Source organism: Argiope bruennichi, chromosome 9, assembly GCF_947563725.1.
Source record: "Argiope bruennichi chromosome 9, qqArgBrue1.1, whole genome shotgun sequence".
NCBI lineage: Eukaryota > Metazoa > Arthropoda > Arachnida > Araneae > Araneidae > Argiope > Argiope bruennichi.
In genome coordinates this window covers 102,422,713-102,445,989 of record NC_079159.1, presented here as the reverse complement: position 1 = coordinate 102,445,989, position 23,277 = coordinate 102,422,713, and the positions used below count along the sequence as shown (strand labels likewise).

Here is a 23,277-nt window from a genome sequence, read left to right as displayed (position 1 = left end):
TGACCATACAATATCATTAAGATATCGTAACAATAATGTTGGACATTTCAGGCTAATAAGGAGGATAGAGAAGAGACCATCGGTAACCTCTTCTCCTTCTCGAATCAACGCCACTCGAACCCTGTTTGTACATCTTCTTACCTTCCAAAAAGTTTTGGAAATTCCAGAAACAATGATGCGACTTGGGTAATCCCTCATTTCCGACTTACAAATGAAGAAAGTGTGGCTGAATTATCTTGCAAAGAATGACATTGTCATTGCCCATGCGAAAATTTGTAGAAAGAAAGTTTGTGTATGGGGGGGGGGGAGCTCGCACGAAGCTATACGGTTCTTTTAATTATTCATGGCATTTCGTTTGTATGAGAAACTCATAAGCGACCTTTGTTTCGTGCTTCGCTGATAGATCTACCACCGATCTAGATGTGTATTTAGAAAGCATAATTGTATTGAACGAAAACACAATTTACTATTTACATACAAATAAATTACGTACCCTTTGAAAGTTTTTAAAACACAATGTTTCTGGCGTGAGTTTCAAGACTCTATCTAGTGTTAGAAAAAGTCGACTCGGAACTGATGTGTGTGTGTGTGTGTGTGTGTGTGTGTGTGTGTGTGTGTGTGTGTGTGTGTGTGTGTGTGTGTGTGTGTGTGTGTGTGTGTGCGTGCGTGTGTGTGCGTGCGTGTGTGTGTGTGTGTAACTAGAAATAAGTTAATAATCTTTTCTTGACTTGAATTGATTCTTAAGCTTATCCACTTTAATTCAATTAAATTATCGGGAAATTTGAATGTCATAGTTTTAGATGATTTTAAATTTAATTCTGTCATCTCAAGAAAGTTCCCAAAAGATCGTATGGGATTTAAAATTATAAATTAGCATATAATTCAGTTTACATTTTTTTCGATTATTTTGTATGAGTATGTATTACTAATGTTTTGGAAAGACTTTTAATATTAATAAAAAATTTTAATTAAAAAAATTAATAGGTCTTATTTTCTTAGTTATTTATTTGACGATGAAGCGCTTCCAGTTATTACTTAATTTAAATTGTAAATTGTTTGCTAGGCATAACTCCGGGATATCTTCAAAGCTCTTTTTTTTTTTTTATTTTGATACACTGACCTTGTAAAATAAGAGAACATTTCAATTTTCCCATTTAGCTAATTAATTTGGGAAATTAGGAGCGATTAAACGCTTCCAGTGATTATTTAATTTAAATTGGAAATGATAAGTATAATTACATTGAGCATTAAGGTTAAAAGATCTTATGATGTTCTTTTTATAGGAGTATGCTTAAAAACATAAATAAACTAGCCGCTGTACCAATAGCTGCGCTTGAGCTTATTTGTAGTAGATGTATACAAGAAAAAATAAAATAAAAATAACTTTACATTATTAGTTTTATATTTCGTAAGATTTTTAGAATTCTGAATTCTAAAAATCTTAATATTAAATTATTACTAATCATAATAATAATTAATTAATATTCAAATTTCGAAAAATAACACTCTTGTCTCTCTGGTTGGCAAATATTTAAAGCTTGTAGGGAAGTTCCTTTCTAGCAAATCGCAATATATATGTGGCCTTAACAGAAACATAAAATTTCAGAATTAATATTGTTTTTAAAGGCAGCATTTATAGATATATATCTACGTAAGCATATTAAAAGGAACTAAAAATAAAGCAAACGTAAAAATATTCTAAAATAAAAAAAAAATTAAGTTTAATATGAACAAAAAAATGCCGGTGTTATATAAATGTAAACAGTAAAATAGTTTTAATATCCAACGGGTAAAAAGGCATTGCTATAAATAATGTTTAAAATAACTTAATAATAATAATAAATTATTATCATTTTTTAATTTTAATTCATTATTTTTTAATTTTAATAATAATAATCAATCTAATTCTAATCAGTAAAATTGATTAAACATAGGAAAATAGTTATCTAAAAATGAAATTTATGAGATAATTTTTTATTTTTTTATTTTTATTTCTATTTTTTTTATTTTTAGAATGATCTAAAAATAATTTTCGTGCAATACTATATTCTAAATTTAAGGTAGAAAAATATAAAATTATTTCATTCCTCCTTCACCTTTTTAAGGGAAACGTAGCAAATTTTAAAAAGTGCAGTTATTTCTCCAAACGCTAAGAAATATTTCTACCAAATTTTGGTTGGTTTCTATCAAGGGGTGTAAAATTATAGCAGCTTCAGCAAACAAATGAACATTCAGTTTATGAATTTTTTTAAAAAATTCTTTAATGAACAAGGATGTATAATTATATGAATTCTCCCAAGTGCAAATTATTAAAATATTTTTTTCCAATATAGATAGAAAAAAAAAAACATCGAAAAATAATTTTCATATAATAGTTTTCACCAAAATAGATATTATCAAAAAACATTCTGAAAAATTTATTATATTGGTAAAAAAATCACAAAGTGGATATTTGTTATTTAATCGAAGAAGAATTATAATTATTTAAAGAAGAGCTTTGTTATTAAATTATGTAAATACTAATATTTATTAAGGTCAAATATTCGACATTTAAAAGTTGCTCGTATTAAACTTTTATCTTATTTTTTTTTTTTCTTGGATGAGTTTGAAATTATGAAGATTTTCGTTCTCTTTTTTCTGCAAATGGTATTTAGATTCAAAAAGGAACTTGACATGTAATTAAATTCATTAAATTGCATTTAACCAACAATGATGCATTTTCATTCATGAAATTTTGAAGTATCTATTTTCTTAAATATACACTCATGCCGATAAATTAAGGATAATTCAGAGTCGCATGGAAATCGAACTCTAAAATATCACTCGTAATCATATATCACTCGTAAAATGACAACACACATCTTCAAAAATCATATGCAAATTACAGGAAGCCACCAGATTACACCGATAATACGTCACAATGACGAGAGTGTAAGAAAGTGATGTATAAAGAATACAGGCAAAAAAGTAAAATTGTTCGCAAGTGTTTTATAAGCATTTCAGTGCAATAACTGCATAGTTATAACACAAATTAGGCATTCGGATGATTTTTTACGTGGTAGAATTATCGGCCGTCTGGAATGTAGGCGTACCCAGTTGGAAGTATCTGAGGAACTTGGAATCGCCCGGAGTGTCATCTCCAGCTTTGGCAACGATTCTAAGATGATAGTAATGTTAGTAGACGTTACAGGCCAGGTCGCCTCCGAATTACAATGCCAAATGAGGAATGGTATTTAGCAGTTATTGCCAAAAGAAACAGACGGAGCACAGCATCAGACCTGTCTCATCAGCTCTCTTCAGCCACTGGTACGACAGTTTCAAGGCAGACCGTGTACAGACGCTTAGGGCAGATTGATCTATATGCTCGTAGGCCTATCAGATGTGTTCCACTTAATGCGATTAGACTGGAGTAGACAGCATGCATTGTGAACACCGCAACAGTGGGCTTGTGTGATCTTTTCCGACGAGTCCAAGTTTAGCTTGTAGTCTGATTCTCGCCGGACTTTCATATGGAGAGCGCCAGGTACCCATTATCACTAAGAGAACATCACTGAACGACACCGTTACGGTGGTGCAGAATTGCTCGTAACAATTATTCTGGGTTCCAGAGCTGACCTGCATATTCAAATTGAAACCGTGACAGGCCAAATCTATCGGGGCGTCATTCTGCAACAACATGTACGTTTGTTTCGGGGCGCTATGGGCGCAGAATTCGTGTTTATGGATGACAACGCCCGTCCTCACCGTGCAAACATCGTAAACGAATGCCTTCGATGGGAGGATATCACCCGTATGGACTGGCCAGCATTCTCGCCGGACTTGAATCCAGTATAGCATGTGTGGGACATGCTTGGCCGATGAGTTGCAGCCCGTCAACCACCTCCTACATGTCTACCGGAACTTCGGAGAGCATTGCATTGATGAGTGGTGTAATATTCCGCAAGATCAGATCGATAATTTGGTACTCAGCATACCTAGGCGTTGTACGGACTGTATTGCATCGTCTGGGAGACATAGCCATCATACCAACCATGTAATATAGTTTTTTTTTTTTTTTTTTTTGTAATTTGCTCTAGGGGGCAAAAAAATTGCAATTTTTATTAATGATATCAAACATATAGCATCCTTTTTGCTCTTTACCTTTGTTTAATAAATAGGCTTTACAAATAAATCACATTTGTTTTGCTTCTAATTCTTTCCTTTCCTGAACTTGCATTATCCTTAAATTATGGACATGAGTGTAAAATAAGATATCTTTTAAAAAGACTAAACCAAACTTCACTATGCGTGAAATTTTTAAAAATAAATTCTTTGATTTATCATTTAAAGCTATCATGATTAGACTTACTTTTTTTTTTTTTTTTGCCCGAATAAAAATACCTGCAGCTGATATATCCTTATATGTGATGATCTATTCAGTTTGAACACCTGATTTATATTCTCAACTTGAAATTATAGCTCGTTTAAAGATTGTTGATTTGCGGTAATGAGTTCCTGATCGATATGTCAAAGACTTCCTCGTTTCGCCGAAAAATGTCTTGGTGATTTCAGAGAAGAACAGCCGGAGGAAATTGGAAAATCCTTTGCAATGACGACAGGAAATATCAGCATCAACTTGTGATTTTATTATAAAATGAAAAAGAACCTTTTGAAATCACTATTTTCGTGCTCTATTCTTTACAAAATGGACATAAGGTAAGTAGTGGTAGCATTTTGTGTTTCTCAATTTCATTTGAAAACGTTACTTTGTATTTATTATTTCAATTTAGAAATACAAATTATTGATATTAAATATTTTTCTGGAATTAATTGAATGAAAAATAAAATTTATTTTTAAATAATGGAATGTTTAGCAACTTAGTATACAAATTTTTCTTTAAAAAATTTGATAACTTCTAGAACTGAATAGTTTTATTGATAATAATCAAAATATATAATTCCCATTTTTACTTTATGCATAAAAATTTAAAAAAAAAAACTCTTACGATTTTTAAATTTTTATATATAAAATAAAAATGGGAGTTATATATTTTGTATTTATGCATAGAAATTTTAAAATAACTTCTTATGATTTTAATTGGCATCATTTATGCATTATTTTTGCTATTGTAAGAAAAACTTGACCGTTCCAACATGATAACATTTTTATATTGGCTTACTTTGGGTAAGCAGCAAAATGAAATCGTGCTCGCAGAATGCATATCTCTACAGAACCAACTCAGGCTATTTGATCTAAAGTTGGCACATAATTATTTCTTGGGCATTGCGTGCTCACTTAATAAGAGTTTCTAAAAATCATTGTTAAATATTTAATTAATTATAATTATTTGAAATTTTAACTTGTCTTCTCAAGAGCTTCAAGATGTATTATTACACACAAACTATTTTTTCAACACTTTAAGCTTCAAAAAAAAAAAATAATAATAAGCCTTTTATCGATATCAGTTTTATTTAACAATATGTTTTTTAAATTATAATGAATTTTTGAAAATTAAATTGAATCATAGTGCTTTTTATTGTTGTAATCAAATACATTTTTTTTGTTTCATCAAATCATTCTTCCGTCCATATTTATGCCAGTATTCATACTACAATTAAATTGAATATTTGAAATCAATGCATTTTTGAGTTATTACTTTTATATGCACGAGAAAGCATAGACTGACAAACAGTCATATTTGGAGATTTGACAAATTTGGAGATTTGACTCGGTTCAAAATATGATACGAATACTCATTTTAGATGCTACACATGAGTACTAAATTTTATATATATAGTTTTATATATTTTGTAGTATAATTATAGAATTCATTTGTACTCGAATTGCCGACTAGACGAACTTTCTATGAGTGGATTTCGTTTAGAAACAGAATGTTACAAATTTAGCGAATTACCATTATTATACTTCATTTGTTTAACTCAAAGCGTTTTTGAATTATCACTTTCACAAAGAGACAGATGTAATTTCAAAAATGTATTTTGTGCCCTCAGGGAGAAACACAGATTTTGTTAAAATTTCGAGTTCGATTTCCTGACTATTACAATGCTTTCTTTTTTTTTAAAACTTAGCATAGCATGTTAGAAAGCAAGTAATTTTTGAAGACTTCATTTCAAAAATACGACAGAAAATGTCTTTGTTCTTATGACTACAAAATTTAGTTTCTCAATATTATTAAGTAACATAGTTCCTTGTTATATATAACTTTATAAGTGTTTTCTTTTCATAGGTTGATGGTCCGTTTTCTTTTACTTCACTCCGTTTTCATTATCGTCAGTGCTCAGAGTGAAGAATATTCGAACTGCGAAGTGAAAACGAAGACTACGTCTTATCTGGATGTAGCAACACAGATGATAAGAAATGCGAAAGAAAGTTATCGCCCGTGTAAGCCCTCTATTTTTTTAAAGTAATTCTCGCTACTTAGTTGAAAGTTTAGATTGTTTTTCGATTTTATGCTTACGCTTTAAACGTCGAATACGCCAATTAAAATTAAAATTTTTTTAATTAAAATTAGTTTAATTTTAAAAATCTTTTGGGGGATGCGATCCCAGAGCCTATGGTAAAACCAAGAGTTGTCAAATGATTAGAGCGATTATGTTTGCTTTTGATGAATTTTTATGAAATTGTTACAAGACATTCAAATCATATGAATTACCTCAATTTTTGAAAGTCTCTGAAACACATCTTTAAAATATAACAAATGCCCACGTTTATTATGCTCTTACGAAACGCATTATATTGGCCTTAGTTTTTACCCATTCATATTCCTCAAGATGGTCATCGGAACGGTGGCTGGTTCCCGGCGCTTTGGTGGGTACAGAAATGGTGTAGGATCAAATATCCCCTACCGATGACGGGACATGCCTCCTACGGGAGAAATTGTACTGTGGACGGTGATGGCTCTTAGAACTCAAACTTAATTCTCGCTAATGCTGTAGCGGTGTCTAGCTATTCAGCTTTTTTTGTATGCCTCCAGGCGAGTCGGAGTAGCTGTTTATGATTACACATTCACGTATCATTGTCTTCAAAATTTACGCAATTTCTATATAAAATTTTTAAAAATTACATTTTTGTGGGTTTTACAGTTGTAAGTTTCAGTGTGCAATTTAGAAAAGGATTTCAGTTTTTACATTTTTTTTTATCCACAGATGAAAACATATTCTAAGTGGTAATATTTTGCTAAATTTTGAAAAGTTTTAAATGAATGATTAATGCTATTATCGTTTTGTTTCTAGATTTTCAAACTCAACTGTATGAAATGCTAGCATTTTTATTTTTGGTATAACTTCCACTTTTTCAACTTGCTGTTGTGTACGTTAAGTCAATGTGACTAATCCCTTATTATTAAAAATAAACGAGATTAGTATTAATAATAACCAAGCAAAATGTGATAAATCAATAAATTTTATTTATTATTATTAACAACTAGCAGCCATTGGCGACCATCTGAATCATTGGAATATTAGCTATATTTCAGTTCCGATAAATTGTTTAGATATTATTTCATGTCTACGATTCCCCCAAATTGTCTGAAATTACGAACCGTGTTATTTTAATTGATTTACTTAAGTTTCATTTATTATGTACATGTAACTCTCTAATATAATTCATAACTCTCCAACTCAGTCCCTTAACATCATAGCGCTATTAAAAACGTAAGTATCCAACTTTCTTTAAATTTAGCGCCATTGTAATTTTATTTCCTTATTTGTTTCTTAACCTACGCAAATATTAAACTGAACCCTTCTTCGTTAGTTTTAAACAATGCAAGAAAATCGGTCGATCAAATATCTGATGAAGCAATAAATTCGAACTCGAATTTCAAATCAATAACGTAATATGAGATGGGAATTAGGCAAAAAAATATTTTAAAAAACCTGCTAAAAATCAGGAAAAATTTGTATGGCTAAATAATGTCTCGTAATCTCATTGTTCTTTACTTAATTTCCTATGTAATTATACTGTAATCTCAATATACTAATTGTTTCATAGTAATGTCATTATAAGAAATGCAATTACCTCACTTCTTCTTTGTAATCATAATAAAAAGACTACATCATATCAATAACTCCTCACTAAAAGTCTTTAAACATCTTAATGTCTGTTAAGCAATCAAGAGAGTTGATTTATGAAGTAACGTCTTGAGAAATAAATTTACGCATATTCACACTAGAGTTTGGAATATTTGAAATTTAATACATTATTTGACAATAAGAGGAAAATATTTTGATCGACTTAAGGTGAGAGAATATCTTTGTGTAATTGAATTAAAATTGGATACATCGCAATAAAAAGTTTTAAAATTTTATTGAAATAATTTATATATTTAAAGGGATTACTATAGATCTTAGATTCTGAGTTTTTTTATTATCTTTTAATCCTCCCAAATCAATTACTACTCTTTTTCCCGATTTTAAGGATTAGGAAAAGTTCGGATAAAAGTGCTCTTTTCAGATCATGACTTACGTATGACCTGAATAATAAAATTTTTTAAAAGTCTAATTTATTAGATTTTCATTGGATTAATTTAGTAATTTTTCACTTTTTTTACTTTCTTGCATACAAGTATACAAAGGGAAAGTAAATATTGTAATCGATAATATACTCGAGACTTCAATATCTGCCCTGAATCTGAAACACACACTTCTCGAATTATGTCTGTCTGCCACGGGATAAATTCATTAGATTGATGCCTCCTAAATTCAAAAATATTTATTCATCTACAAAAACAGCTTTTAAAATCTTTCAAAGCAGTTTATGCGAGCTGAATTAAGTGTTTGGGCATCTCTTGTCCTTAAAAATATCAAGCTGTTAAAGTATTCCGCTAATTTAGATTAAATAAGGAAGCAATTAACTCCCCATTTTATGTAATATTAAATTTTAACCAGAATGAATCATAACAGATATATTAAAAATCACTATTTAATCAATGAATGAAAGATAAATGATATTTAATTCATAAAATCCATCTTTCACAGTCCTTCCGCATTATTCCAGCGTTGTGTCCATCCATTTTAGCGCATTAGATTGGATTTTGGATTGGATAGTAACTTGGTTTCCAGTCTTTATCCTGTCAATTCCGATTTCTTCAAACCATACGTTTAGATCCAGAAAACGTCTTTCTTATTCCCTCAGAAAACGCTTTTCTAAAGTACACGGCAATCCTCTACTCATTTAAAACTTTTCGCATTCAGCGAACGGTCATTCCAGTCCAATGCGTTGTAAAAATGAACTGAAAAGATATTATAAAATATTGAATATCCAACCTTCCAGTCTATACCTTGGCAATTCCGATTGATGCTTTTTTTTTTCATTGAATTTTGGAATGACATCACTCCATTGGTGGAGTGATTTGAATATTTGGCTTAACAGACACTCAACATTTGATTCAGCACTGATGCCTCTATTTTTTGAGCTAGGAATTTCAGAATCTTAAGTAGGCCGTTTTAACGTCCTATTACGAATCACAAATAACATTTTCGAAGAATTTATATGTAGTTAATTCACGATGACAAGATTAATTTTTAATCAAATATTAATTTTGAAGTAATCCATTCCATAAAACATATTAAAAACTTAATGATTCTCATTAATTTTCTATTCTGGAAGATTTGTAATTCTCTGTAGTTTTAAGCTAATGTGGGTCTCATATGGGTGGACCATACATGGGTCTAGAAGGCAGATGATTCTTGCGAGCAAATCAAAAGAGTTTTCAAATCAACTTCGCAGTTTCTTTTTCGCATTTATTGAACATTTAATTTCACAATTATTAACTGAACCAAATGAATGAACGAAAACTGTTTAATTGTAATTGAGTTGAAAGACAAAGACTCAAGAACCTTAAAATAAATTCTTTTTGAACGAAAAGCAGTACAAATGCTCTTTTTGAAATATGAGATTTTAAGAATCATTGATGAAAATCAGTAAAACCTTTGCCCGTATTGTACGTAATTAGTAAATAGCAAAATATTTCGAAATGCCCAAAGAATTTCTAGGATAGTCGTGACAATTGTCGGTGCAACGGCTTTTACCTCGATGACCGAGACTGTGATATTATATTAAGTTAGACTAATGTTTAGTAATAAAAATCAATATAGGGTCTAAATGCAAGAATAAAAAATGCAAGCCAATTGAAGAGTAGTTTCTTATTTATATTCATTGTCCATACAGGTATCAGTGAATTCACATTTGTGAAATATTTCAGGTCCAAGTATGCAACATAAAGCTATCGATTGCGAGGAAATATTAAAAGCAGGCCATAATGAAAGCAAAGTATACACTGTTTGGCCTAACAGTAGAGTGTTGAATGGAAGATCCATTGATGTCTTCTGCGACATGGATACTGATGGAGGAGGATGGACGGTAAGTGGAATCCTTATCTCTCAATAAAATTGTTCAATTCCTTCTTTTTTCTTCAGCATTCTAAAACTATTATAAAATAAACCCGTTGCTGGTTTTGGCTCAGAATTTGATAGATATCTTCACCATAGATATTAAATCTGTGTACTGAATCTTATCTATCCAGCTCTTTTCGTTTTATTTTATATAGTTGTTTCATTTTATAGTTAACAACCGGACAGAAGTAATTCTCTGAATAGAAAATTCAACGGTTTAAATCAAGTTTTGAGTTATTTTCGTCACAGACAAATAGGCAGATATTTTCCAAAAATGTGGTTTTCGAACTCAAGATGGTATGAAACGCAGATATTCATCAAAATCTTGAGTTCGAATTTTTTGACTATTACTATACTTTCTCTATATTATATATAAGAGTAAGTAAAAATGTTAAGATATTCACAGGAAAGGTATTTTTTTTTAATTGCAATCCCTTGATAAATATTTTTTCAGCACTATTGCTTTCTAAAAGGATGCGCTGTTATTGTCAATGTCAAAAAGAAAGTATTCTTGTAATATGCATTCAGTGCAATGCATTTTTTGACTGTGTTACCGGCTGTTATTTATTTATTTATTTTGCTTTTTACTATTTTATTTATTTCTCTAGGTCCTGCAAAGGAGAGGTAACTTCTCAAGGCCGAAAGATTACTTTTTTCAAGACTGGAAGGCTTACAAAACGGGTTTTGGAAACATTGAAAAGGATTTTTGGCTAGGTACTGAAAACATTAACTTTCATTAAAAAAAAAAAAAAAAAAAAAAAAACACTTTCTATAAGAATAACATAATTAACTATAAACAATAAAAATAAATAGTATTTTTTATAAAAAAAATTTAAGAAATGAAAGAAATAGTGTAAAAATAAAATTGCCATTTCCATAAATATAAAAAAAATTACTAGATCGTTCCATCATGAAGAATATTTTAAAATAAGTAATAACCTTTTTGACCAACTTCTTTATTGCATATTTAATAATTTTTCAACTTTCCCTCTGTTTATTTCAGAAAATAATTTTTAATTCGAATAAATTCCGTAAGAACTTTGTAACTGCGTAAAAACCGCAATGCAAATGAAAGTAAAAATATAAATAAATAAAAATAAAAATCTATGAGCGTTCCACAAATGGACTTCAATATATGACCTAATCAAATATCAGCATCATTTGTCACAAAACAACAAATAATAAGGCATTTTAATGTTAAATTCTGCTCTAAATAAAATTTGTCTCGCAATGCAAATGAATTGTCAAAGTAACTATAAATATTGTCTCATAATAATATTTAGAGTTACTTTTAGTTGACTTATGTGCTGTAGTAACCTACACCGAAGAGGATAATACACTATTGGACAGCTAAGGCTTCCTTTTCAAAGAGAGCTTCAATTTTCTGTCCTTTAGCAGGATTACACTTCTAAATTTTGCTTATAATTTTATCAATGAGTATTTTTTTTAATCAAGCGTTTTTCGCAGATAACTTCATTTGAAGTATTACAGAGAGTAGACAAGTTAGGCTCACTTTTAGCGAATATGTTGATATCACTTGTGAGTGCAGTATCTACTTCTACTATTAAAATCAAATCGCTGTTCAAATTGTGTATTTTATTTTATATTGTTTGATATAAATAATTTAATTTTCGGTATAACTTTTACAAAGACACAGACTTTGCAATTAAAATGTGTTTTCTTTTGAACGAACATCTATTAATCTTGCAAGATAGCCTGATATCCATTGATGAATGGTTATGAGAGATTACTATATATGTTGCCTTGGCAAATAAAGCTTCGGTCAGAAGATGGATTGTTGGCATGAAATACTTCGTCTGATGCTTGACCGTATTAGGGTGCAATGACCCGGAAATACATAAAACCAGCGTTTCTCAACCTTGCAGTATTCGTGGCCCAGTTTTTAATTATAATTTTCATCGCGCCCCCCGCTTACAATAAAATGTATACAACAATAATGTATATTGAGTATTTTGGATTCTGTTTTTAAATTATTTTTAACTAACTGCCAAAACAAGAGAAAAAGCGAGCCAACGTTGGCGAGAAACCACATCTTGCATTTTGGACAAGCGGGCGGTGAACAGATGAAGCGAATGAAAGCGGAGAAAATTTAAATATTATATTTGCAATGAAAGCCAAACAGGGAGATAACGTTAAAAGAATATAAAAGTAGAAAAATTCGCCAATGAAAGTTAACCTAGACGGGGTGAGCTAAATTTAGAAACTGGGAATACATTTTTTCGAATAAAAAAAGAAAGAAACATGACAAAACAAAAGTGAAAAAAATAGGAATGTTTGTGGAAGGGAATCCACACGACCGATGCCGTCTCGAGCATGCGCGGAACAAATGTTTCTCATAAGAAGAAGGAAAATATTCGATTCAAGTTTCAATTCCAACCAGTCTCATTCGAGTCGATCCTTTTATCGCTATAGAATCCATCGTGAATTTGTATGTGATACATGTTTTCGTGTTATTCGCAATTCACCATATAAAACATTCATGGCAGTAGATTTATGCAGTCTCATGAATAAATTTTTAAGTGGAAGTAAGCAAGCATTAGACGATAGTCAAGCATCAAGAAGTACACAGACGAGCGTTGCTTCGAAAATAAAATCAAGGAAATATTCTCAAGAATACTTAAATTTTGGGTTTACCAGTACTGAAGTAAATGAAGAAGAAAGGCCCCTGTGTATCATTTGCTCAAAAATGTTGGCCACAGACAGCATGAAACCTAATAAACTTAAACGACATTCGGAAACGCTTCATAGTGAGTACGTCAACAAACCCAGAGAATTCTTCGAATTAAAATTAAAATCATATAACAAGCAAAAATCATTTTCTAAAGAAATTTTGTGAAAAAAAAAACTTTAATTGCCTCTTACAAAGTTCATATAAAATAGCCAGATGTAAAAAACCTCACACCATTGGTGAAGAGCTTATTTTGCCAGCAACAATGGAGATTGTAGAAACTATGTTTGAGATAATTTTTCAAAACAATTGCAGTCCATACCTGTTTCAAATGATACTGTTGCCCGTCGAATTAGCGATATAGCTGAAGATGTACAATGTCAGCTTTTTTCGAAGTTGTGTGACAAATTGTTTTCAATACAGCTTGACGAAGCAACAGATAGTAATAAAGGTGCTCATTTAGTTGCCTATGTTCGAATTTGTGATAATATGTCAGTAGTAGAAGAACTACTTTTCTGCAAACCAATAGAACTCAAAACATCAGCGCTCGCATTATTTGCTATTTTAAATGATTTTATGAACGAGGCAAACATAGAATACAAAAAATGCGTCGGAATATGCACCGATGGTGCTCGTTCAATGTCCTAAAGATTCCAAGATATACAAGCAATTTTAAAACAAAAATCGCCTCAGTGCACACATTGCATGATCCACAGAGAAACTTTGGCTTCGAAAGAAATCAGTCCTGGTCTGAATATTGTGTTAACTACGGCTGTAACCGTAATAAATTATATAAAAATGAGACCCCTGAAATCAAGAATCTTTTCCGCACTTTGGTTCCGCAGACATGGGTTCAGTGCATTCAGCGTTACTATTTTATTGCGAGGCAAGATGGTCATCACGTGAGAAATTTTTGCAACGTGTTTATGAATTAAGAGAAGAAATCGCCATTTCCTAGAAGAAGAAAACAGACAGGAGGCCGAGAATTTTCGCGATAGTTTGTGGTGAAATTGAGGTACTTGGTCGACATATTCGAGAAATTAAGTAACTTGAATCTTCAACTCCAAGGAGCAAATACACATATGTTGGATACGAGTGATAAAGTTAATGCTTTTTGTAGAAAATTGGAATTGTGGAGCAGAAATTTAAAGCAAAACACCTAACAATATTTGTAAATGTGGATGATTGTACTAAAACTTGTAAGGCTGAAGAAGAACATGTAAAAGTTGTTTTTGTAACCATTGAAAATCATTTAGCCATGCTGGCAAAGAATTTTAAAAAGTATTTTTATGCTGACGACAAACTGATAGTGAATGGATTAGGGATCCATTTCATAAGACTCCCGAAGGACTCAATTGATGAGGAAGAAAAATTCATAGACTTCACGACAAATGGCGAAACTAAAAGACAATTTAGTAATAAATCATTATTTGAATTTTGGGCAGGAGTAAGCATGATTTTTCTGTACTAAAAACAAGGACATTTCACATTCTATTACCATTCAACATCGTACCTTTGTGAAACTGGATTTTCTGCTGTGGCTTCTTTGAAAACAAAATATAGAAATATAAGAAACAGAACTGAGAGTGGCTATTTCTAATATTAAGCCTTCCTTCGAAAAACTTTGCTTTGCAAGACAGGCCCAAGAAGTCACTAATAATTATTAAATTTGTTTTTAATTTAATATGTTTTGATTTAGTAAGTTGTTTTATTTCAATAAGTTATTAAATATGTCGGAATGTATTTTGTTTTCTATGTGTATGTCTGCTTTCCTTTCAGTGAGTTAATCAATCTTTTTAAATAATATTTTCTCTTGGATATTCTCAAGGCCCCCCTCTAGTGTGCTCACGCCCCCCTAGGGGGGCGCGCCCCACAGGTTGAGAATCGCTGCATAAAACCCTTGCAATCACTCCAGTTTTATTTCAATGCTTTATGTGCTGTCTGCCAATAATATTTCATGTTTGTTAACCTTTCGCTTACTATATTGAATTACTGTTCTTGAATCTTTTATAATAAAATGAGTATTTTAAATTCTATCTTATTTAACAAATTTCTTATTATTTTCAAACAGTAGTTACAAATTCTAATTAAGAATATGGTCCTGAATGTCTTTTATACGAATTCTTTTTTGATACATTCTTTCGTATAAACTCTTCGGAATATTATAACGGACATTCTGAAATTTCATTATCTTATTTTATAATTTTCAGTATCCGTAGTTATTTTAATATGTTAAAGAAGTAAAAGTATGAAACTAGCACATGATGTACATTTCAATATAATATTTCTAGTAAATAATCGGGATTCTAAAATTTTAAAAGTTTTTCCAAATTGCTTTCATTTATAAATAAGGAAATACAGTGGGCAAAAAGTCCGTAAAAACTAAAAATTTATAAAATCCAGAAAATTAAGCAGAATAAAAAATGGTTTGCAGGTTTAGCATGCAGTTAGTCATGAGATTTTTTTAAGGGAAAAAACAGCCGATAGATGGTGTTTTGTGCATAAGTGAAAAAAACAGGCAAATAACAAAAATAATGTTACAAATCATTTATTATAGCAACATTTAGACGACATTTCCACATTTAAATGCTAACGTTAATGTTTCCATTTCGGCTGCAAAGTGCTGAACGTGTATGCCTTAAGCCGTGGTTCCTACGACCTATGCCTCTGCAGACATGGCACAGTTTCCTCTCTCTTGCGGTTTTCTGAGGTTCTTTGATGTCTGTGAACGCGATCCGGAGTTTCCCGAAAATTGTCGGTAAACTGGACAGACATCAAAGAACCCCGGAAACTCGCAAGAGAGGGGAAATAGAGAAAAGCGTACCTCGTCTGTAAGGCGACAGGTTTTTGGAACGGGGCTTTAGACTTGATCGCCCGGTCCTTACACGATCCTCCAGCGATCCAGTTTCCTCAAATCGCTGAACAAGCTTTATGAGGCTTGCCACTGTTCAAGACCCTTTTCCAATCTTCACATCTTTCTGAAGTCGAAATTTACGCAGTGCAACAGTCGCTGATTCCTGGTTCATGTCAAACAGCTTCACCAACAGAGCTTTATCTTTTCCACTCAGTATCCTTGTTCACTTACATGATGGCATGCAACAGAAAATTGGTTCTGGATCAAGAGCATAATCATTTATAATCGCCTGTCTCATTTGCATGTATCCAATTAAATCGTTAGTACCAGTGCCATCTGTCGGCTGTTTTTTAAATTTTTTTTCTTATCTTAAAAAAATCTCGTGGCCTATTAATGCCAAACCTGCGAAACCTTTTATTATTTTGGTCATTTTTTTCGGGTTTTATGAATTTTTAAAGTTTTTACGGACTTTTTGCCCACTCTTTACTAAGTTCGTAATAGATTATGTATGTTTATACACTACCTATCATTTTTCTAGGTAATGACAACATCTTTGCTTTGAGTAATCAAAGACTGACTTCCATACGCTTCGATCTGAAAGACGTCGAAGGACAGAAACGCTACGCCTTATATGACACCTTCTGGATTGACGATGAGGATCACAAATACACCTTGCATATTGGTGGTTACAGTGGCGATGCTGGTAAAAAGAACTTCTGATTTCTTTTTCTCTTTTATTGCCTATATTTTGGATAAACAGGAGTATGACAATTTTAGCTTACCAGATGACATAAAAAATGAATGGGTAACTGATTCCGTCCAATGAGGGATAGATAGTCCTTAGTTTAATCAGTTTTAGGTAAGTGTGGCGAGTTTTCATTATCAACTATGGCAACTAGACGGCCGGCACTCAATATTCTATTAGCTAGAACAAAGCAATCTTACTTCTACTTTAATCCATATTGGACCGCTGTTCTATTTATAGGACAGTTGAATTAAATGTGAATAAAATAAAAGAAACAATTAAAATCTACATAGAACTTCTCTAAATTATTATAAACAGACTAAATTTAATAAATTAGTGGGAAAAATGGAATTTAAATAATAATTAATTAAATAAAATTGTTTTAAATTCACCCCTAAAATAATGTAAAAGTTTTAATCCCCTAAATAATAATAAAATTATTAATTTTTTTAAACAAACATATATAGTTTTTTAGTAGATCATCAGTATTGTTCAAATCTTTAAAAATATCCATGAAAAATATAAATATTACAGGCATTTGATATTTGTTTTCCAGCTGTCTTATAAATAGGACAACTGTCCGATACCCACCTTTTTCTCAAAGCGCCCATACTTCTAGATCGCTTTCCTTAAATTCAGGGAACGATGTATTTTTTTTTTTTTCATGTTAGGGAACAGAAGTCGAAATGTTCCTTGGTATCAGTCCCCTTTGTAAAACTAGTTTTGACCATGCTGTTGCACATATGCTTGTATGAAACTTGTTTTAGCTTCTTTCTTTCCATTACTTCAATTGCTGCTTTACTTTGTAGTTGCGACCATTTTTGTTGTTGCAAAATATGACGGAAATTTCTAACAGCGGTGGTAGTTTTCGAATATATGAATTCTTTATCCGATGAAGAATTTTATGATCTTAAAAGGACAATTATTCCACCGAAACCAGATGCGGTCAGTGACGAAGAAGAAACAGACAATTTTTTCACAAATTGTAATATATATGAAACATGTGGTTATCCTGAGATACGAGATACTGCTGGAACTATAGAGGTTTTGTCAAATATCAGTGAAGAAATTAGGTTTGATACAAAACCACCCAAATGGGAAAAATTGCGAACTAGAAGTTTCTTTTTCACCCTGTTCTTTTTCTTTTCAAGATCATCAATGTATTGCAGATAGGATATTAGGAAAAAAGTATCATCGAACTTTTTTCCATGATGGCTAATGATTTGATATCGCATAGATACAGAGACTAATCGTTATGCAGTGCAGAAGAAAGATAAATCTTTTGAAGTCAACGAAAGTGACATCGAAAAGTTTATAGGGAATCTTTGATTACAGTGGTTATCACATTTTATAACATGAAAAAGCGCATTGGGAAAATGCTCCGGACACTGGCACAACCTGAGTGAATAGAGCTATGTCTAGGAAACAATACAATGACATAATAAAAAACACATACATTTGAATGACAATTCGGTCATCAACAAAGAGGATCGTTATTACAAAATTCGTCCACTTTCAGAAAAATTTAATATTCCACTATAAAAATTTGGAATATTTTCAGAAAAATCTAATAATCGATTTTGGCAAACACAGTTGTACGTTGTACATGAGAAATAAACCTGTGAAATTTGGATACAAGTTATGGATGTTGACTACAATGTATATCCTTCATTATTATTCCTTATCAAGGTAATCAAGAAAAGTTTATGGAGCCACTTTCCCAATCTGTTGTAGAATTTTTGTTGTGAAAAATCCTACGTTTCACAGATTATATATATATGGATAAATTTTTTTACTTCATATGGGTTGCATTTATTGTTACTCTCTCTGGTCAGTAACGACAAATTACTTTGGTGAAACAATTCCGAAAAGCAACACATAGAGGAATGTTGCAGAATAATAAAGAATTTCGTCTCCTAAATTGTGAGCATTTATTAGTAAAAAACACAGATGGTTGTCAAAGACGATGTCAATAAAAATCTTGCTAGTAAAAAACTTATTACAGTTTGAAGAATGTGTAATATTAGACTATGTAGTGACTATTTTTCGGACTTAAATTTATAAATCTTTTTTGTAAGGTAAGTCAAACTTTGTAATTTTTAGTAGTGTATTCAATACACTACTAAAAATACACTACAACGGTCCAATACACTGTATTGGACCGTTGTCCTATTTATAGGATGATCTGTATTAAAAAAAATATTAAATGTTTTTTTTATATGGGCAAGACCATTGCATTGATCATGTCTTTAAAAATTTACGTTTTTCCTGTTTGTTTTTATGAGTGATCCAATATGGGTTAATTTATCTTCTCCTATAATTTTTGTAAATAATGCTGTTGCCTTTTTTTTTTTTTTTTTTTTTTTTTTTAGAGTTGTAGCGCTTTTAAGTCGTTTAATATTTAAATGAGAATACCTTACTTTCCATTCCGCCTTTTACAAGTTAAACGAGGGCGACTTTATAATGGATCTCATTTTACAAGTTATCGAAAATAAACGAAAAAGGATTCAATATCTGTGACAGCGGTCAAATCTATAAACTTCCATACCAAGCCTTCGTGAAGTTCGAGTCCTGGAAGCAATTTCAAAATATATCATGACAAAAAAAAAAAAAAAAAAAAAAAAAACATATTTTATTTTTGGTGGGATCTGATGTCGAACCTACTATTCTCTGATCCTGAAGCCGAGACTACTTTTAGACAAATGATGTGGAATTTGGATTAAAAGATTTACTTTTGTATTATAATGATTCTAGTTCGCTACCAATTGCATCTGACATTCGTTTTTCATATTCTGACTGTAAGACTACAGATAGGAGAGAGTGTAGAAAAAAATTACTATTAACTTAAAAAAAATAAAACCATTTAAAATGAAGAGATTTAAATGATATTACTTTAAATTTGATCAATCTATTTTTTTTAACAATTTTAAAACTTTACTAGTAATCATAGCAGTCTTGACATGCACAAAAGGAGTATTAAAATATGATCAAAACACGCGTGTATAAAATAATAAAATATACTTAGATTTTATTAAAGTCGGAGAGAAAATTATTCAGAAATAAAACAGATTTCGCTGAAAAATCAATTTTCTTTTGGAGTTTAAAGATGTATAAGAATGGTCTATGTGCAAAGCTTCTTACAAAAAGGGAGAAAAATGTTTCATACAAGGAATTTTTTTAAAAACTGATTTGACTGAATTTTATGGCATGACCTCAAATATAAAAACAGCTTTTCTTTTCAGCCCTATTTATTGAGATTCAATGGGGCTAAATATGAAATATATATAATTCATTAACTAGAAATTAAGTTTTATATGTGGATTAGTTAATGTTTTATTTATTTATTTTTTTTGGTTATAAAGAAAACCCAGTAATTAATGTGATCCTGGCTTTTTCAAAAATGTGATTCTCGATTTGGACATCCAAAAACGAGGATCATATTTTTACTTGTTCTCAAGAATTCTTTGGCAATCCCAAGGTTGGAAACTATGTTGAAGTAGTTACATAATGACTTATAAAGACATTGGACCATCAAAGACTTTAATTGTGACATGAACATAAAGGTTCATTATCTTAGCCCAGCTTTTCATATCATTTTTCTAAAAATCTTGATGATAATAACAAAGATTAATGTGAACGATTTTTTTAAGACATAAAGATAATGGAACAAGGCTTATGGGAAAATATGGTGGCAGATTGTAATTGAAATCTGTAAAGAGTTTTAATTTAATTCAAGAATGTTAAATAAAAGAAGCTTTTTCAGTTCAGCAAAATAACTTTTCACTTGTTCTAATTTTTAACTATAGTAAATTTACAGAAATCTGCCAGTGCTTTTTCGCATTAATTAAAAGAAAGTTTAAACAAAAAGATTTTTAATTTAACGCCTTAACCTCAGGCTTAATTTAATGTAAATAACGTTACAACAAATATATTGTGCAAAGACTAATTTCACGTTTCTTTTTCATGAAGTATCTTTAAAGTAGCTAAAAAAATTTCCGTAACCAAATTATGCATGCTCAGTAATGATTGAGGAAAAACAGTAACGTTTCCATTAACTTTCATTTAAAAACTAGTTAAACTAATTTTTAATTAAAATTTTGAAAGATCCATACTTATTGAGCTCTTATTATCCTATACCTGCCAAATTTGGTATCTCTAGATTCAGAATGTATCGATAGCTAGCCTAACAGCCATCTTTGCTTTCATTTCTAAAATGATAGCTTTGCTTTCATTTCTGAATAATATATACCACAACATGCATACCGCAAGTTACATTTAGTGTTCAGTCTACAGACATTGTCATTTTAAACTGGTTTTCTCTTCTCTTTCAGGAGACTCAATGATAGGATCTCATAACAATAATAAATTCACGACTAAAGACCAAGATAACGATAATGAAGCCAATCAGAGCTGTTCACAACTTTATAAAGGTGGATGGTGGTATGGCGCGTGCCATGCATCGAATCTGAACGGACTGTACTTGAGAGGGAAGCATGAGAGCTACGCGGATGGAGTCGTCTGGCATTCCTGGAAAGGCCACCATGAATCAATGGACACCACAGAAATTAAAATCAGATCAAAAGATTTCAGGAAAATTTTGAATCCATTGGTGAATGTTTCACCAACGGAAACAATGACGCCAGAATAAAAAGCTATTGTTTCAATCAAGTAAAATCTTATTAGCATAGCTATGTCCGATAACTTAGTTACGATATCTACACAATATTGGTCGGAATGTCGGACAACATCGTGGAGATATTATACAGTAACAAAATTTCCATTTCATAACTTTCTAAAGCTTCCTTATTAATAGACAAACTTAGATGAATTTCAAGCAGTTAAAAATAAAATCACAAAAATAAAAGTTCAAGTTTTCGGAAGATAAACTTCATTGGATTTTATAGAATACAAAGTTAAACACATGCAAAAGTTGAAAAAGAGATTCTATTCGATACTGAAATTTATTGTAATTGGATTTTAAGCAAACTTTGCCAATTTTGTTTAAAAGAACTGATTCATACGCGAAATTATTTCCATTTTCAGATTCAAGCAATTATTTACAACTATGTATGGAAACAAGAATCATGTAAAAGAAATCCAGAATTACTGACATTTATATGTTTGTCAGTTATAGTAGCAATTATTGCAAACAGAATTTCTTCCAAATTAGAAAAATGGCAACAATGAAATTTTCAAGAATATAGTCAAAAGTCAGACAGAAAAAAAAATATCTACTGTTCGTTTCATTATTCTGGGACAACCACTTTTCGGTGGTTCTATCTCACTAAGGGGTGACACTCGGAAAGATGTGCGCCATTACCGGAATTTATTTAATTGTTAAATGTAAACATCTCCATTCCTCTCACCCCTATTTTGCCAAATTAAATCATCCTAACACATGGCCCAGATCTTACTGGAGTTTGGCATTCTCTGTGTATGTAGTATATAAATATACTTAGGTATATTAAATCATTTATATTGTTCAAAAGAAATAATAATAAAAAAAATTATGAAAAAGAAATGTAAAGTAATTATGGGCTCAATTTTTAATTACTTGAATAAAAATGAACATATTAGATTATAAGTCACTTATTTTATAAATTTGTATATTTATACATTGCAATTTCTACTATATCTAAATAAATTTTGTAGATATGGTTGAAATTATAAGCATATCGAAGTACATAAAAATGAAACTACAATAAAATAAGGGACTTCACAAACATGGAAAGACTAAATAATAATAACAAAAAAGGCTAATTTTATTTTTCCAATGGGAATGAAAGAGAATGTGTTTTGTTCAATAGGCAGCAAAGACAGAAAGGATCATATTCGTTTATTCTGAGAAGGTGAAACGCATTAAATGAGTGAGTCTTGGTGAATGTTAAATCTACCATAAAGTCACTGAAGAGCTACAATATAATTAGACACTAACACATGTTTAAGTTATAATTACACACAGTTTAAGTAAAGTATAATTATATACTAAGGAGAAAGTATAATTATACACGATTAAAAACAGTATAATTATACATGTTTTGGAAAAGTATAATTATACACGATTAAAAACAGTATAATTATACATGTTTTGGAAAAAGTATAATTATACACGATTAAAAACAGTATAATTATACATGTTTTGGAAAAAGTATAATTATACACGATTAAAAACAGTATAATTATACATGTTTTGGAAAAAGTATCCCAAATTTATTTTGCTGATTATTAATTTTAGAAATACTGGATTTTCGGGACTCTAACAACTAGCTTCAATGTCCCTCAATCACAAAAGTATACTGACTTAGAGTAATAATTCTATACTTTCATTGCAAATGATAACTGTTTTCGTATACATGAGAACCAGACAAATCGTACAATCTCTAAATACAACTGATGCGAAAATGCTCTACGTGTTATGATCACATGGTCAAATCATTTTAGGTTTCTCGATAATGTTTTGACCACCGGTCCCTCGTCACAAAATACAATTTGAACCGATAACAGATAGGAAATACTTATGAAAGGACGAATTTTATGAAAAACGAAGTTTTTCCCAATTAATTTGCTCAACACTGTATAATGTTTGCCAACGATATT

The 23,277-nt window shown here is 30.8% G+C and overlaps 1 protein-coding gene across 1 annotated transcript; it reads left to right on the top strand.

Annotated features, from left to right (window-relative positions):
• Window positions 1–4,557: 4,557 nt before the first annotated feature.
• LOC129984798 (techylectin-like protein) lies at window positions 4,558–21,344 on the top strand. Its single transcript, XM_056094754.1, has 6 exons — window positions 4,558–4,695; window positions 6,228–6,382; window positions 10,203–10,360; window positions 11,001–11,106; window positions 16,474–16,638; window positions 21,012–21,344. The coding sequence occupies exons 1-6, from the start codon at window positions 4,634–4,636 to the stop codon at window positions 21,326–21,328; spliced, it is 963 nt and encodes a 320-aa protein (XP_055950729.1). The 5' UTR covers window positions 4,558–4,633; the 3' UTR covers window positions 21,329–21,344.
• The last annotated feature ends 1,933 nt before the right edge of the window (window positions 21,345–23,277 follow it).

Bases quoted from the DNA above. Each gene is read 5' to 3' on its own strand.
- LOC129984798 (XM_056094754.1), top strand. From the start codon at position 4,634: ATGAAAAAGAACCTTTTGAAATCACTATTTTCGTGCTCTATTCTTTAC. The intron at 11,107-16,473 runs GTACTGAAAACA...TCATTTTTCTAG, and splicing joins TGAAAAGGATTTTTGGCTAG to GTAATGACAACATCTTTGCT. The intron at 16,639-21,011 runs GTAAAAAGAACT...CTTCTCTTTCAG, and splicing joins TGGTTACAGTGGCGATGCTG to GAGACTCAATGATAGGATCT.